Source organism: Prionailurus bengalensis, chromosome A1 (genome assembly GCF_016509475.1).
Source record: "Prionailurus bengalensis isolate Pbe53 chromosome A1, Fcat_Pben_1.1_paternal_pri, whole genome shotgun sequence".
In the NCBI taxonomy this organism is placed as follows: Eukaryota; Metazoa; Chordata; class Mammalia; order Carnivora; family Felidae; genus Prionailurus; species Prionailurus bengalensis.
In genome coordinates, this window is record NC_057343.1 from 174,000,832 (window position 1) to 174,017,961 (window position 17,130).

The following is a 17,130-nucleotide window of genomic DNA, read 5'->3' on the forward strand; positions in this document are numbered from 1 at the left end:
TAGATGGGATGCTATGGAATGTTGCCCCAATCCCTCTGTGCCCAGGTGAGTAAGTCTCCTTTAAGGCCTGGCTCAAATATTTTCAGAGAACCCTCCATGATGCCCTCATGGCTGATCCCTACTGACCTCTGCCACAGCCTAATTCCCAGCATCACCACTGTCTCACCTCTACCCAGCCACATTTCCTGCTCCCCGGGCAGAGAGATGGCTCTAACATACCAGCCCTAGGCCGAGCACGCAACAGGTGTCCAGGTAAGACAGTGGGTAGATGTTTCTAACAGCAGCTTCCGCCTTGCTCCCCAGGCTGCTCCAAGCCCACAACTGGTGGCCAGACCACCTTGGCCTTGGAAGGGACCCTACCAGCTGAGCCTGCCTCTCTAGTACAGGTAGCGCCAGACTCACACCCTAGTGGGAACCCAAGGCTTCTTCCCTTAGGCTTCATCCCATCTAGGAAATTGAGAACCCACTGGGTATGCCCAAAGGGCACCAAGGCCTGGCTGCCTGGAGAGGCTACTCCAAGATCAGCTGGGGGTGGGGGGAGTGTGAGGGGGAGGGTTCAGGGCCTTGTTGGAAGGGCAGCCCCCACCAGGCCCACCTCTGATCCCTTCCCACTTCCGGCAGGGCAAGGGAAGCAGGAAGACCCCTGGAACACCAGGAGCAAGAAAGAGGCAGGCAGGGCAGCTGGCCAGGTTTGTGCTCGACTGTATTCACTCAGAGACACGTGGCAGCTTACATTGGACAAAATGAGTAATAAAAATTGGCTTTAAATACGGAAAAACCAGGGCCCTATAATCCCATGCTATCCTAACACTGGGACCAGGATGGCCATCACAATCTGGGAAGGACCAGAACTGGGGCCTGGGGTGCAGGTACACACCGCAGCCTACCCACTTCACACACACGCACACACTTGCACTCACACACACACCCCACACGCACACACAGGGAGGGATGGATTATTGCTGGGCACATGTGTCTATTGTTAAGAGGGGAAGTCTGGAATGTTTCAGAGTTGACTAAGGACAACCTCCCCCACTTCCCATGGCCTGGGCTGGGGCATTTCTGCAAGAGGTGTCTTCAGGACAGGGCCCAGCATGAGGGACAAGGCGCCCTGGGAGCTGGAAGGCAGAGGCAGACCCATCTGGGATAGCCTGGGCAGTGGACTGATGGGTCCCAGGGTCAGCCCAGTCTCTGGTCACACTTTGGCACAGGCCTAGGGGATACAGAGGCCCCAGTCCAGCTTTGACAAGTGCTGATGAGGGACAGCATCGGACCCCAGAGGTGATAGCCCTGAGCCCGGGGCAGCAGAGGCAGGCATGAGTTTCACTCAGAGGTCAGCGGTGGCGAGCACAGTGCTGGGGGCTCAGGGGCCTTGCCTGACCCAGCCTCGGCCTGTCCGAGCTGGGCCCAAGGAGCCTTGAGTTTGGCAGTGGCCCTTCTGCCAGCTCCAGGGTAGGTCTTAAGAACGCTCCGGTTGCTATATACATTCGTACAAATACATAAATACAGAAAGCCCCGAGCTCCACGGACAAGAGCTGAAGGGACGCACCTTTGTCCCAGGGACAGCCCAGGCCTTGCCAAACTCAGCCAGACCAGGGGCTGAGGGGCAGAGGACACTGGGGACAGCTCCGGCTGTGTTCCCCAGGCCACAACTTGAGTGGACAATGGGGAAGACCACTGTGCAAAACTGTAAACAGCGCTCGGAGTAGCTGCTACCGCCAACCACCGGTAGGGGCCTCAGGCTGGGGGCTAGAGGCGGGTTGGGAGCTCGAGGCGGGTGGGGAGCTCTTCCTCACTGTCGCTGCAGTTCCCACAGCAATCCTGGAGGGATGGGGAAGACACGGAGGGAGAGAGGCAGAGCGAGTGCCATTAGCCACCAGTGCCATCACCCAGGCCGGCCCTGCCAGGAAACTGCCTGGAGCCATGCTCTGGGGTGGGGGAATCCCCATGAGGGGCCTGGAACAGCAGCTCAGGCCAGACATGTGTGGACATCAGTGCAGAGGCTGCTCATAGCAGGCTGAAGTAAGAGGGTCCAGGTGGATCTCAGGCTCTGCCAGAGCAAGACCCTGTCCAGACCCTCTCCCCTGGAGCTGGTGGAAGCAGGGCATGGGGAGACAGATGGCTAAGCAAGGCTAGCAGCTTGAAGGTGCCAGGGTGCAGGGAATGAAGTAGTGGGGGGGGGGGGGGAGCGGGCACCAGACTTCTTTCGCCCACATCTCGCCTCTGCCATGGAAGGGCTGCCTGTGGCTCCCCGAGGCTGGGCAGCAAGGCCAACCCACGGGGAGCCCACACTGCTCACCTCTGGAAAGAGAAAAGAGGCCGTGAGCCCAGCCAGGGATAGGGGACAGGCGGGAATAAGGCCAGAGACCCTGGGCACCCCTGGTATGGCTGGAGGATGCCCACTCCCAGCACATGCGGGCACCGGCTCTGCCTCCCACCCACCGTCCCCTGGAGTCAAGCTGGGGGCCAAGATAGGACACTTCTGGGAGTTACCTGGCGGCTGAAGAGTCTCTGCAGCAGTCCTTTCTTGGGGGGTGCAGGTGGCTGGCCCTTCCAGTCCAGGTCTGGGGGAACTGAGCCATCTAGCCCAAAGACATTCAGCTCCTGGAAGCACTCGGTCTCCACCATCTGCCAAAGAACAGGGAGCTGTGAGAGCTGCCTCCAGGGCTGCTCCTTGGGGCCTCATCCTACCAGCTAGGCAGGCCCTTACCTCATTCTGCCAGGGGATGGGCACACTGCCCGTGGCAAACTTCTGGTAGAAGTCTTGGTCAGTGGGCTCCAGCTCCACACCCTTAACCGTGGAGAACTGTTCGATGTCCAGAACATCCTTGCAGTAAATGGCCTGGGGCTGGTGGGGACAGAAGTAGCAGTCAGGAACTGCTACACATGTACACACACATGCACACCTGCCCACCTACATGCATATGGGCAGCTCAGCCCTGAAAATCACTCCAGCCCTGGCCTGGTTATGCCTGGACCCTTGCAGCCCTCTCTGGTTTGGAGTCAGAAACTAGATACTCCATGCCCTTCCGAAGTATGGCAGTCCCTTCTCTTTGAGGCCATTTCCCTCTATAAACTAGGAATCATTACTCCTCACTGCTTTCAACTGATAAGGCTGTGTAAAAGCCATGCCTTTTCCAGTTGATGGTAGCTGACCTGCTGCAGCCAACCAGCCCCCATAGTGCCTTGGGGAATCAGCGACAGGTACCCCCCCACCTGTACACGGCTGTCTGGGGGTACACCTGGTGACGTGTGTGCAGGCAGAATCTTAGCTGGTCCTCTCAGCTGAGCGTCCCCATGCAGGACCTGGAGCTATCGATAGGCCCTCTGTCCCACAATGTCCAATGGCCTGCTCCATCCCCTCAAGCTTCATGGCCAACCAGAGGATTAGAACAGTCTTCCCAACTCCCCACACCCCTGGGGCTCCTGCTGGAAGCTCACCTCACTCCAGAAGGCCACTGTCTTTTTCATCTTTATATTATTTTCTAAGTCCTATTATTAAGAATGTCAATTAAGGGGCACCTGGGTGGCTCAGTTGGTTGAATGTCAGACTTCGGCTCAGGTCATGATCTCACGGTTCGTGGGCTTGAGCCCCGTGTCGGGCTCTGTGCTGACAGCTCAGAGCCTGGAGCCTGCTTCGGATTCTGTGTCTCCCTCTCTCTCTGTCTCTCCCCTGCTCATGCTCTGTCTCTCTCTCTCTCAAAAATAAACATTCAAAAAAAAAAATTTTTTTTTAAAAGAATGTCAATTGAAACAACATAATGTGGGGCACCTGGGCAGCTCAGTTGGTTAAGCATCTTACTTCAGCTCAGGTCATGGTTGGTGAGCTCGAGCCCCGCCTCAAACTCTGTGCTGATAGTGTGGAGCCTATGTGGGATTCTCTCTTTCCCCCTCTCTCTCTGCCCCTCACTCACTCACACCCTCTCTCTCTCAAAAATAAATAAATAAAAACAAACAAAACAAACAAAAAACCCAACAACATCATAATGTAAAATGGTGCAGCTGCTTTAGAAAACAATCTGGCAGTTCCCCAAAAGGTTAAATGTAATGTTATCATATTAGCCAGCGATTCCACTCCTAAGTATATACCAAAGAGAAATGAAAACAAACGTCCTCACCAAAACTTGCATGTGCATGTTCATAGCAAAATTATTCATAATAGCCCAAAGTGGAAATAACCCTAATGCCCATCAACTGATGAATAAACAAGATATGGCCTACTCATAGAATGGAATGTTATTCAGTGGTAAAAAAGGAACAAAATTACTGATATAGGCTACATCACCTGTATGAACCTTGAAAATATGCTAAGTGAAAGAAGTCAGTCACCAAGGACCACATATCATATAACACTATTTGCATGAAATTTCCACAACAGGTAAATATGTAGAGACAGAAAATAGATTAGTGGTTGTCAGGGCCACAGGGAGAAGAAAATGGGGAATGACTGCTAGTAGGCATGGGGTTTTTGTTGGGTGGGGGCGGGGGGAGGGGGAAAGGGGTGATGAAAATGTTCTAAAATGGATTATGGTGATGGCTGCCCAACTCTCAATATGCTAACAGCCATTTAATTATATACTTTAAATGAACGAATTACAAGATATGTGAATCAAATCTCAATAAAGCTATTAGAAATGATATCATCATCAAACTTGCTCCTCATCTGTTGTTTCTAAAGAGCTGAATTCCAGGGCAATGATTTTCTAACTCTGAATAAAAGACCCAGGTGTGGTGGGATGACTTCCAGGTTAAATGAGATGATGTGCACCAGAAGCAGGAAGCAGGAGCAAACTCGAGTGGCGGGGCCAGACCTGAGGCAGGCTGCTCTCAGTTAAATCACTCACAGCAAGGCCCACACCCCAGGGTCTGTGAGGCCCACAAAACACAATCCTTCACAAGCCACAGCCCCTTAGTTGGACTCTGGCTTCTACTCACCCCCTCTAGGCCCACCCCCACACCTCACATGTCTGTTCAACATTCCCCAAAGGCCCCCCTGTCACACTTAGAATAAGACTGCACAGGAGCGCCTGGGTGGCTCAGTCGGTTAAGCGTCCGACTTTGGCCCAGGTTATGATCTCATGGTTCATGAGTTCAAGCCCTGGGTCAGGCTCTGTGCCAACAGCTTAGAGCCTGGAGCCTGCTTCGGATTCTGTGTCTCCCTCTCTCTCTGACCCTCCCCAGCTCATGCTCACACTCTGTCTCTGTCAAAAATCAATAAACTTAATAAAAAAAAAAAAAAATTAAAAAAAAAAAAAAGACTGCACGCCTCTCCCAGCCCATGCTCACTCCAGCCACACTGGCCTCATCACTGTTCTTTCTCCCGAGGCTGCTCCTTCTCCCTGAAATACTCATACTTCAAAACTTGGCACGGCTCTCTCCTTCACATATTTCAGGCTTCTGCTTAACCATCAGCACCTCAGAGACCACCCTGTCTAAAAACACTCCCACTCGTAATCATTCCTTATTGTCTTCTTAGCCTGATTTATTTTTTTTCTGTTGCACTTCACACTACCTGATATTCCTTTTCATTTACTGCTTTATTTTGACATGCTCCCCACTACAACATGAAGGTAGAACTGGGTCCTGTTGACCTCATGATCTCTGAGGTCTGGCACATATGGGCATTCAGAAATTTGGAATAAACGATCACCAGTGTGGCTGACAGTCATCGATCCGGCCTTCCCAATCACCTTCCTGACTCCCCAGTGTTCCTGGTGAACTGTCAGTCAGAGGACCCAGTCCTCTTACATAAGGGAGCAGGGCAAGTACATAACCTAATCTTGGCCAATCACAACCTTCCCTGTGACTTTATACAGAGAAGTCTGAATTCAGCAGGAAGAGGATCAACAGGTTGAAGCACAGCCAAGAGATGAAGTCTTGGCAACACTGCATGAAGCCCTGATGTTGGCCCTACTCTGGGGCTCTCTAGCCAAATGAACCAATAAGCTCCTTGTTGGACATAATTAAGTTTCAGATGGATTTCTGCCCCTTGGAATATGAAGATTCAAGGATGTTTCTGCCCACAGAATGCCTGACCCACTGAGATGCTCAGTAAATGGGTAGGACTCTACAAGGGAGAGGTCAGTACTACCAGGTATAGTGGGCAGTCAATATTCAGCCAGTCCAATAGCCCTTACCCCCGCTGGCAATGGCGTCTTGGTTTTCCTTTGGGAAACTAACCTCTTGGCTGGCAGTGGTTCAGGTGGGCAAGTGATCCAACCGTGATCACTGCCGGGCTTCTGAGCAATCTGTGGCAATAAGCACTAGCCTTAGGGTTACTTTTTTTCCCCCTTTCAGGACTTCTTTTGAAGTAATTGGGCAAGAGGTATACATTCTGTCTACCGGGCTGACTAAGCTAGTAGGATGTGGATCTGAACTGCTGGTCCACTACCGCTGCACCCTAGCAAGAGTAGTCAGAGAATAAAGACTGCACACTGGCCTGTACAGTGGAGAGGGAAAGGAAGACAGAATTCCTACAGTGTTGTTGCAGCCCCAGATCCAGGTATGCCAAAAGCTCTATCTATCCTGGGGCTTTTCATTTGTGTGAGTTCAATGAATTGTTTTGTTAGCCAACCCATCTGAGTTGCACTTTCTGACACTTGCACTGAAGGTGGCCTGACCACTGCTCTAAGAACCCCGGGCCTGAGTCCCCACCCAGGCTTGGCCCTACCCTCAGGAGTGGACAGCACTCACATCAGGTTTGAAGGGTGGCTCCAGCATGCCAGCTCCCAGCCGCTTAAAGTTCAGCTTTTTGAAGAGGGGGTGTTCCTTTACTTCGCGGGCACCACCTCCACGACACCCTAGGCGCCCAGCAGGGTCCTTGCACAGGAGCTGTGGCAGGGTAGGGGCAGTCAGAGGGACCTGGGAGAGGTGCCTGGTGCCCCCAGCCCCAGCCCGTCAGCCTCCTGCTGGCTTGCCATACCTGGGAGCAGAGTGAGCGGGCCTGAGGGGAAAAGCGCTCTGAGTATTCTTCAGGCACCTCCTTCACCAACCGTTCCACCTCCTCTCGCTTGATTTTCTTTTTCCTCTGCTGGAAGGGTGACTGGCCGGCAATCATCTCGTATAGGAGGCAGCCTAGTGCCCACCAGTCTGGGCTGAATGTGTACCGTTCGTTCTTTACCACCTCCGGAGCTGGGTAGGGTGGAACAGAAGTTAGGGCTGGGCAGGAGGCAGGAACCAAGCCCTGGGGCCCTGGGAATGCCCAGCACAGTGGGGCATCAGCTCAAATATCTGCCCGCCAGGCAGGCACTACCAGCAGCCTGGTGGGGACCTCAGCAAGTAGGACAGCACATGCCCCATCAAAGAGAGCACTGTGGCCCTGTAGGAGGCCAGGTCTTCTGATTTTTCAAGAGAAGTCAGAAATCCATATTTTTAATGGGAAGCTGTCTGGCGTATCAAATGTTAGCAACCAATTCAAATTGTCTTATTCTTTACCATGTTTATTTATTTTGAAAGACGGAGACAGAGCACGAGCACGGGAGGGACAGAGAGAGAGGGAGAGAATCCCAAGCAGGCTCCACACTGGCAGCACAGAGCCTGATATGGGGCTTGAACCCACGAACTGTGAGATCATGACCAAGAGTCAGATGCTTAACTGACTGAGCCACCCAGGCAGCCCTCAAATTGTTTTAAAAACAATTTGATTTAAGTACAAATGTAGGCCATATTAGGCCTGTGTGGTTACCAGTTTGCAAGCTCTGGATTTAAAACCAGAGAGAAGAAACAAGAAAGAAACTCCTCTACTGCATACCTACTGCCTGCCAGGGTGGGCACATGGGATTTTTGCCTCTCCTACCACTTTTTATCTAAAGGCAACTCTGGGAGCCAGTATGATTGCTTTATGGTTGGGCAAAGTGAGCACAGGAGCAGCAGTATGTGGTCCAAGGACACACAACAAGAGGTGGGGCCTGTAATTGGGGCTCTATCTGCTGTATCACATAATCTCCAAAGGGAATACTAGGGCCACATCTTGGCCCATACCACAGATGGGCATTCCCTCCCTGAATCTGGGTAGATCAGGGGAGGGGAGGACTTCTCAACCTTCTCATCTTTCTCTAGTAGCCACCTGCAGGCCTAGCCAATAGTACGAGCTCAGTAAGTATTTGGTGAATGAATGAATGATGCAGATTTGCAGGTGTGTGGGTTCCTGGCTGAGTCCTGGTCTCTTAATTTCTAAGATAGGGATATCAGTTCTATTCCCTGAGACACAGAAGACTTCCACAGAAGTGGTGGGACCCAGCCCAGGACAGCAAGAGGACCCAGGAGGCAGGGGGGCCAGGGTGGAGGAAGACTCACCCATGTAGCCCACAGTGCCCACACGACCCTTGATGGTCTGGCCTTCTGGCACGTGCACAGCTAGCCCCAGGTCGGAGATGCGGATGTGACCTGAATGTGGGTGGACAAGTTGGGGGGGCCCATTGAACAGGTGGGCCAGACCCTGCCCCACTCCACTGCACTCCACCTCTGTGCACCCCGTACCCACCATGGTCATCCAACAGGATGTTCTCTGGCTTCAGGTCCCTGTGGGGAGAGAAGGGCAGGGTCAGATGTTGTTCAGTTTGCCAAGGAGCCAAACGGCACGCCACCCCCTCCTAGCTCACTTGTCTCCTGGGATGGAATGTGCAGCAAGGTGCAGGAGCCATTTATTGCCAGGGTGAGAGATAGCCCTGCCCTCACTCACAGCAGCTCTGACTTGAGGGGGCAGCTGAAGGATCTACCCAGCCAGGATTCCTTCCTGGGAATCCCCAGGCAAGTGGAGAACAGCTCCCATCCGGGGGAATAGCACCAGTAGCCTTACTCACCACTAGTGTTAACAGGGTCCCACCCTCACCCCACTTTGGTGGCTGACTCTACCTTTCCTGTCAAATGGGGCTACTCATCTGTCCCCCTCATGGGGCTGTTGTGAGGTTCAAATGGAATCACTGCCGGTAACAATAGGCAGAGCTCCCCACTGCCAAGCCCTGCATGCCAGGCTCTGTGCACTTTACTGCAGGGAGCTGACTGGCCCAGGGTTATACAGAGACGGGTGATGACACCAGCATTCACATGAGTGAGCCAGACCCAGAGGCTCTCAAGTCTGCCCGGCATGGGCAAGCGTGGAGCCCCAAGCCCAGGCTCAGTAGGGCTCAAACCGGCTCATGCCCGCAACAACAGGCCCAGCACACCAACATCCTTCTGCGGCCTCCACCCATGCCCAGCTGCAGCCCCTGGCGGGGAGGGCCGAAGCCCAGGACCTGTACACGATGCGCTCCCGGTGCAGGTCCTCCAGGCCGCAGCAGATCTCCGCGGCATAGAAGACAGCCCGCTCCTCGGGGAAGCCAGCCTGGCCCATGTGGTAGATGTGGAACTTGAGGTCGCCTCCGTTCATCAGTGTCAGCACCAGGCACAGCGCGTCCTTGGTCTCATAGGCATAGGCCAAGCTCACCTGTGGCCGAGGGGACCCGAGCCCTCAAGCAGGGGCCATGGGCCACCCAGTGGCAGGGCTGGCACCAGCTGCCCAAAAAATCCTTCTCAGTGGCACTCCTTGGGGCCCAGCCTGCTCCCCAGGCCTGGTGTCAACACCCCAAACTGACCCTTCCCAGGCATCTCTGAGGGTGGGAACATGGCAGCACAGAAAGGGACCTAGCCTGGTAAGTGAGAAGGGCAGGGCAAGTGCATGGCCAGGGTGAAGGGAGGGGTCTCCTGTCTGTACTTACTACAAACCTACTGTTCACTTTCTCCAGGATCTGCTTTTCATTGAGTGCCATGGCCTCCCCTTTCCGCTTCTTGATACGCTTCTTTTCCAGCTTCTTGCAAGCGTACATCTTGCCTGTTGCCCGCACCTGGCAGGCACACACCTGTAGCCAAGGTAGATGGGCAAATAGGGACCAGCTGTGTTCTTCCTGGGGCTATAGGAGCTCAAGGAGTGGGGGGTGGTCCAGGGCCTACCATACCCCTCCTCCCCACTCCATCAGGGGCTCTGGCCTGGCCACTTACCTCACCAAAGCCGCCTTTGCCCAGGACTCGATACTGCCTGAAGGTGTTTTTGGTCACTGGCTGCCTGTAGGCAAGGGATTTCGGAGCAAACACTGGCTGAGCAGGGGCCCAAGGCCCGTAAGAGCCCTAGCAACTTGGCCTACCGTGGGCCAGCCTTCAGGGAGCTCACCTTTCCAGCCACTTCCACTGTAGGAAACGGTTGAAGTAGATGCTGTCGAGGTAGTCGGCAAAAGGGGCCATGCTCAGGTACTCATGGGTCAGCCTGTTGAGAGGGCCCAGCCCACCAGTCAGCCCCCGACACCCCAGGTTCTCAGCTGGATGGGACGGGACCCCCTGTTATATGCATTCTCGGCCTAAAGGGCAGCCTCATTGGCCAACCCTCTTACTAACCCAACTAAGCAGGAGACATTCATCTGTGTCAAAGCTGAAGATTCTATAGAGAGGGAAGGCAACCTGCCCAAGCTCACACAGCAAGCGCAGGGCCAGGGTGAGAGGCTGAGTTCCCTCACCAGCTACTGAGCTGTTCACAGCCTTCCAGGGCCCACGGAAGCCCCCTCCTCAGGACACAATTCCAGGCCAATGGGCAGGGAGAGGCTTACCGGGTGAGCTCCTGGAAGAGGTCTTTGCAGGGCCCCTGCTCCAACCGCTGGGAGCAATTAGTCACCAGCTGCCGGGGAACCTCAGGGATGAGGTCAGGACCCTGGAGATAGGCAATAAACAGGTCAGTGCAGGGGGCTCCCTTCACCAGCTGCCTACACCCAGGGCAGAGATGGCCAACATTCTGGACCTGCGCTAGGAGCAGCTGTAGGCTAGTGGTGTGCCAGCCGGCCCAGCTGCTGAACTCAGTTCCACTGCTACCCTTGAGGCAGGGTGAAGCAGAGCCACTGGCAGGCTGCCTGGCCCACCCTCCTGGGCTCCATGCCCGTGGTCTGCCTGGTGAACCGGGAGACGCTCCAGGGCACTCTCTGCCCAGGCTGTGGTCATTCCTCTCCTCATCACTGAGCTCTGCCCGCTGCCGTCATCTCTCCATCCTTGCTCACTCACCGTGTGGCTCAGAAAATTCTGCATTAGCCGCCGCCCACAAGCCTTCCGCTTCTCATCAGGGGTCACTTCATACTCAGCCTGCAGGGTGGGAGGCAGAGAAGCTTGGGGCCTGGGCAGAACAACAGGTGTGGGGAAATGGGACACACTTGACCTAGGGACCTCTGCCCACCCTCGGGGCTGGGCTGGGCTGCACTCACCACTCCATCCAAGAAGGCTATGCAGCGGGTCAGCTCAGGCCTCGTGGCGCAGAACTCTCGAAACAGCAGGCGCCCAATGGGCTGCCGCTCGCACAGGCTGTGGTAGTCACGCTCTGCAAGCAGGGGTAGGAGCTACTGGGTTCCCAGACCTGGAGCCTGCTGGCAGGGCACTCCTATCCATACTGCCAAGCCCTGGCCCCAACAGTAGCTTCTAGCCCTGCAGTATGGAAGCCACTACCTCCTTTAGAACTGTCACCCCAACACTGAGGTGGGCACTACTATTATTTCCAACACAGTTTGGGACTCTGAGGCCCAGAGAAACTAAGCAATTAACTCAAGGTCACACAGCTTAATGTATGGCTCCAAAGCTAGGCCCTCACCTCCCACTGCTATCTCCTGGTTCACACCACCTACATACATCACAGTGCTGGGCTTGGGTGTGGTTGTGAGGTTCCGGCCTGGCCCAGGCTAGGCCCAAACCTGTTGCTTGCCTGGCGAAAGTGCAAGAGGAAGCTGTGGCTTCCGGCAAGCTCGAGGCTAAGCCTCCTTCCCAGGCGGTGGAAGCAGCTATGGTATACTCCTTGCCCACGTGCAGGCTGTCAGAGGGGCCTAGGCAACCTTGGGGGTTGTGCAGACCTGGGGCCTCAGCCAAGATAAGCAGGAACTGGCGTCCTGACCCCTCTTCTGGTCAAGGTTTTGATGCCCCCCCACCTGCCACTCACCCTGCTCGGGGCAGGGTTATGCTAAGCACGGGCTTGGGGCTCCTCATGCAATCAATCTGTGGGCTGACTCCAGCCTCCACTGTACCCTCTGTCCCTAAAACCCCAGGCATGACTCTCCTTTCCTCTGCTTCTCTCAGACTGCCCCAAATCTGACCCTGCCCTACTCCCCCACCCTCCCACCTACCCCAAACACCCCTTGCTGTCCTGTTTGTACTATGTGCTCCACCCATCTCAGGCCCAGGAACCGAAACTGGGTTGGGTGTTGCAGCCTCAGTCTTCCTGCTCCCCAGACCCTCCCCCCGCCCCCCCCCCCCCGCCAACCCTGCCCCTCTGCCTTGGGGTGAGGTCTCAGGGGAGCCTCCCCCAGAACACCCAGGCCTCCACCCAGGCCTCACCGAGGCTGAGCCGCAGCTCTTCACACTGGCTGATGTGGGGGAACTGCAGCATCTGTCGCCATTTCTTGCTTTTGCCCTTGCGATTCCCACCACCACCTGTGGGAACAAACAGGTGTTGGATCTCAAGTCCCGCTGCCACCATGCTTCCCCTGGCCGCTCAGTGCAGCCCAGAGACCTGGCCTTCTGGGCTCAGCCCAGGCACAGCACACTCTAGGAGGCACCTCAGGCCTTCATTCCACACATTTCAGCATGCCCTCACTGGGCTCTAGGACACGCACCGTCCCCTGGGCCCCTCTGCTAGGGGTTCCTGAGCTCCTGGGCTGGAAGATCCAACAGGGGTGATAAGGACAGGTCACCGGGTGATGGTGGGTTTCCAGGAAACCTTAGCTGCTTTCTGGCAGGTAGGAGTTTCCCGGGTGAAGAAAGCAGAGGACATGACAGCAGTGGGAACTATGTAAGTCAAGGCACAGAAGGGAGAGATTCTAGGACATGTGGGACATGCCTCAGAGATGCCAGGGGCAGAGGGCAGCCTGGGTCACCAGGAAGGCTTCAGGACCCTATACCTGGCCCTGAATCAGAGCTATCAGAGACTCAAACAAGGTGGTGGCTGCAGGGCTGGCACTCAGGATGCCCACTCCAGTACACAAGGGGTTCTGTGGCCCTGATACCTGCCTCATTTCACCTAGCTGACACCCTATCTGTAGCTGCTAAGACCAGGGTAGCAGCTCAAATGCCTACAGAGCCAGATAGGTAGGTAAAATGTAGGCCAGATGGGAGACAACAGGGAATGGTGGGGAGTGTGGTGAACTGGACTGGGCATGCCCCTTCCTCCAGGCAGGAATACGGACTCGGCGTGGCCAGCTCTTCTCACCTTTTAGCTGAGACTCCGGACATTATGTGAAATACTGGTTCCTATTTTTTGTAAAAACAAATTGCAGCCAAATAAATTAAACATGTTAGAGAGCTAGCCAGATGTGGCCCATGGGCCACGAGGTTGAAAATGGAAGGGCCTGAGTCTTGGAGCCCCACAGACATAGGTTTGAATCTCCAATTCGCACTTTAGGCCTGTTACTTGCCCTCTATGAGCCTCAACTTCTCCATACCTACTTCAGATCCAAAGCTGCCTCCAGAGGTGTTGTCAGACTGGGAGAGTCTGTGTCCAGTACCCAGTAGGGCTGTGGCAAGAGGTGGCCCTCAGCTCCAACAACTCATGGCAACCTCAGGCAGCCACTTTTTCCCTGCCTGGCCTCAGTTTCCCCTCTGCTTTACCCAGCCTTGTTTTCATCTGCCCTGGCTGAAGGCAGGTGGCACAAGGGAAGGGGCTGCTCAAGGGAAGGGGCAGAGTTGGGTCCCTCAATGGGTTCTGTGACCTAAGCAGTCGGGAGGAGGAAATGTTGCAGGGCACCCATTGGGAAACCTGCTAGCAGCTCTCCTGCGGCCTGCACCCAGCATACTCCACAGCCATTGCTCCATTCTGAATGAGCAACAGACCCCCACCCCCAACCCGGGGCAAGGCCTCCCCAGAAGGGGAACTCCTCCCCCACCCCCACAGGTCCTTCACCCAACCCTCTATCCGCTGGCCTCCCCCCACCAGTTACTTCCTCCTCCCCCTCCTCCCAGCCACATCAAGGCAGTAGCAAGAGTCACATGCAAATATCCTGTCCTGGAACTGCCACCAGAGTCAGTGGGGCTCCTCCCCAACCTAGCCTGGCCCCCTCCCTATGCCTCTGGGGGCCTGGGAAAGGATGGAGGACTAAAGAAGGGCTCACACCCCCAATGCTGCGCCACTTCATTCTCACAGCAATTCTGTCAGACTAGGCATAACCTCACGAGGAAACTGAAGCCTTGAAATGAGGAATCAATTTGTCCAAGATTACAAAGCCTGGAGGTGCCAGAGGCAGAATTCAAACCCAGCTCCCTAGGACTACAACCCACACTCCTTTCCCACCCCAAACACGCCATGCCAGCCATCTATTAGGTGTCAACTGAATACATACAGTAAGGGTTCCCAAACCACTTAGGGCCTCATATCCCTTGGGAAGCTGGAAAAGGCCAGGCCCTAAGCTGTCAGCCAGCTAATGAAGGGATTCCAGTGGAGCCAGTCTATGGGCCAGGGTTTAGGACTCAATGACAACAGGGATTTCTTTAAGTTTGTATGTCCTGTCCCCAACTATTCCACAAAAAGGGTTACTAAAGTTTAGAGAGAAGAGACTTATTTAGAGCATGCAGGTGGGAGGGGCAGAACCAGGTTGGGGTAAGTGTTCTCCAGGGGAGGCATCAGTCCAGGTCTGGCCATACCACACTATGCCTCACCCATGGCCTGAAGAAGGCCGTCAGGAGGTGCCACACTCTCCAGCCAGGCAAAGCAGTGCTCTCAGCAGGCCGGAGGCCTGAACTGGCTACAGCCCTAGAGAGGGAGGCCTGGCCAGGCTCTCCCCACCCCTCCTCCCTAGCTGGCTAGATGACGAGGCAGAACAGAATCGGCAGATGCCCCCAGAGGCTAGGAGGAAGGCCTAGCCCTGAGACTAGATAAGGGACAGGAGATTAAAAAAAAAAAAAAAAAGGCTCTGGGCACTAAGGACCCAGCCTGCCATGCCTATTTCCAGGCAGCATCTCCCAGGGAGCAACACACACTGGGCAGGCAGGGGGGTACCAGATGCCGTGCCATTTGGGGGCTTGTCTGGGCTTCCTACACACTGTATTGGAGGCATCCTGTGTGTAGGCCTGGGTCAACCACAGTCTCACCATATGACTTGGGGGCTAATCCCTGGTCTGAACCTCAGTTTCCCACCTGTAAAATGGAGCAGAAAAGTGAAACAGATGACTCTTTCAGCCTGGAAGCCCAGCAAAGAGTGGAAAATGACCATGTCATGACCTCCCTGCTCTAGAGGTCCAAAAAGAAGGGTCTTGTTCACTGCTGGTCCCCAGCACCCAAGACAGGTCAGGGCACATAATAGAAGGAGTGTTCTGTGATTGTGTTACTGAAGTGGACAATGACAGGTGAGGGCCAGATTGACCACAAGGCAGTGAGGACCAAGTCTGGTCCTCTGTGTCCCCCATGACCCTCAGAGGCCAGGTGCCTAGTATCACTCGGGACGGGAGTCATGAGGAGCTCAGTACACACTCACCAGACTTGATCCCTCTGCCAGGCCTTGCACTTACAGTCCCGCCAGCCCCACATGCTCTCTTCCTTCAAAGCTCAGCTCCCGCTTATTTCTGTGCCCATTTGGCCCTCTACACCGTGGGCTTTCTGAGGGCAAAATTCATGACCCATTCACCTCTGTACCCAGTGTCCTGAGGCACGAGACAAGTGGCAATCATGTTGGTAGCATATGTGACCAGCCACTGCGGTGGCTCCGTTCATTCATTCTTCAAACCTTTATCCTGCACCAACTTTGTGCGGGTCCAGGCTGGGCGCCAGGGTCTGGGCCTGAGGCACGTGGGGTAGGCTACCCTTTCTTGGGGCATCTTCTCACCTATCACCTGGGGGAGGCCTCAGAGAGGCTCTCCAAGGACCCAGGTCCCACCCTTCCCTCTTCCTTCCTCTCTCTTTCCCTCACCCCCCCACCCCCCCGCCGCGAGGGCGGTGGCCTGACCCCCGCCCCTTCCTGGGCCCCGGCACCCGGGGCAGGTGCAGAGGACGACCGGCCGGAAGGGCTCGCGTATGCGCGGGGTGCGGGGCGCGGAGCGCGCTGCCCTAGGGGATCTGGCGGCTGGGGCGCCAGCCGAGCTCAGAGGCCGCGCGCCCGCGTACCCCGCACCCGGCCGCCCTCTCGGCCGCCTCACCTTCCCGGGCCTTGAGTAGCACCGTGTTCGCTACGATGTTCTCGAGCTCCATGGGCTGCGGCGCCGCCGGGCCCGCCGGGCCGAGCCGCCGGCCGGGATCGCTCGCGGGAGCCGGGGCCGGATGGCGATCGGCGCGGCTCGGCTCGCAGTGACCGCGCCGCGGCCTCCCGGGCCTCCCCGGCCGCCGCCGCCCGCCGCGAACACTCCGCCCCCTCCCGGGGGCCACCCGGGCGCCGGCCCGCCCCGCCCCGCCTTCTGTTTACTTTACGAGGCCAATAACCGGGCGGGCGCTCCCCGCGCCGTCTTCCCATTAGACAGCCTCTTCGTCATCCCCCGCCTTCCGCGCCAGGGATTCGCTCAAAGGAGCAGGGAGGCGGGACTTTATACGTCACCTCTTCCTGGTTGGTCCGAGGTTGGGTTCAGCCCCTAGGTTCGAATTTCTGGACCTTCGTAGGGTAGCGAACTGCCAATTAGGGCCGAGCCCTCCGCGGGGACAACAGAGGTGGGTCCTCTTGGTCACGCCCTGAAATCTTGGAGTTTTATTGGATAAAATAAACGTCAATCATCCTCAGCACTGAACTCTGATTGGACCACCAAATAGGGGTGTGGCCCGGGTCCCTCTAACTAGTCTTGACTTTTCTAGGGTTTGTAGGGGATGCATTTGCTATCTTGGGCCTCCTGCGGGCTGACTGTAAGTTGTTTTGGGCCATGTGTCCAGCCATATTTCTTTGGGTTGACCCATTCTGGAGAGCGCACATCGGAAGCGGGGAGAAGTCCAAAAAAGACTGGCGTCCTCCCTAGCGGCTCCCCAGCCTCCGGCCCCCGCCCCGCCCCCGCAGCCGGATGTTGTGATTTCTCTCCACCCACACGGCCTCGCCCGCCCTCGGCCTCTGCTGCCTTATAAGGCAGAGCTACCACCCCGAGACGTTTGGATGAACTCACACCCACTATACAGGTGGGGAACAGGAGTGCCAGAAGTCCAGTAGCTGACTCTACGCCAAAGGCCAGGAA

At 55.8% G+C, this 17,130-nt stretch overlaps 1 protein-coding gene across 2 annotated transcripts; it reads right to left on the minus strand.

The window, feature by feature from the left end:
* Positions 1-686: 686 nt before the first annotated feature.
* On the minus strand, positions 687-16,336 carry GRK6 (G protein-coupled receptor kinase 6). Of its 2 annotated transcripts, none has more exons than XM_043591874.1 (16): positions 16,120-16,336; positions 12,334-12,429; positions 11,217-11,329; positions 11,020-11,097; positions 10,575-10,675; positions 10,145-10,237; positions 9,976-10,039; positions 9,696-9,836; positions 9,234-9,424; positions 8,483-8,520; positions 8,296-8,385; positions 6,923-7,131; positions 6,694-6,831; positions 2,711-2,848; positions 2,494-2,628; positions 687-1,821 (listed from the first exon to the last, which is right to left on the minus strand). In XM_043591874.1, the coding sequence occupies exons 1-16, from the start codon at positions 16,169-16,171 to the stop codon at positions 1,750-1,752; spliced, it is 1,749 nt and encodes a 582-aa protein (XP_043447809.1). In that variant the 5' UTR covers positions 16,172-16,336; the 3' UTR covers positions 687-1,749. The 2 variants fall into 2 exon arrangements, with proteins under 2 accessions (XP_043447809.1, XP_043447883.1); XM_043591948.1 differs by having other exon boundaries at positions 687-2,301; positions 16,120-16,327.
* Between the last annotated feature and the right edge of the window lie 794 nt (positions 16,337-17,130).

Coding starts and splice junctions, on each gene's coding strand:
- GRK6 (XM_043591874.1), bottom strand. CDS start 16,171: ATGGAGCTCGAGAACATCGTAGCGAACACGGTGCTACTCAAGGCCCGG. Junction 11,330..12,333: donor AGAGCTGCGGCTCAGCCTCG/GTGAGGCCTGGG, acceptor CCCTGCTTGCAG/AGCGTGACTACCACAGCCTG. Junction 10,676..11,019: donor AGAATTTTCTGAGCCACACG/GTGAGTGAGCAA, acceptor GCCTATCTCCAG/GGTCCTGACCTCATCCCTGA.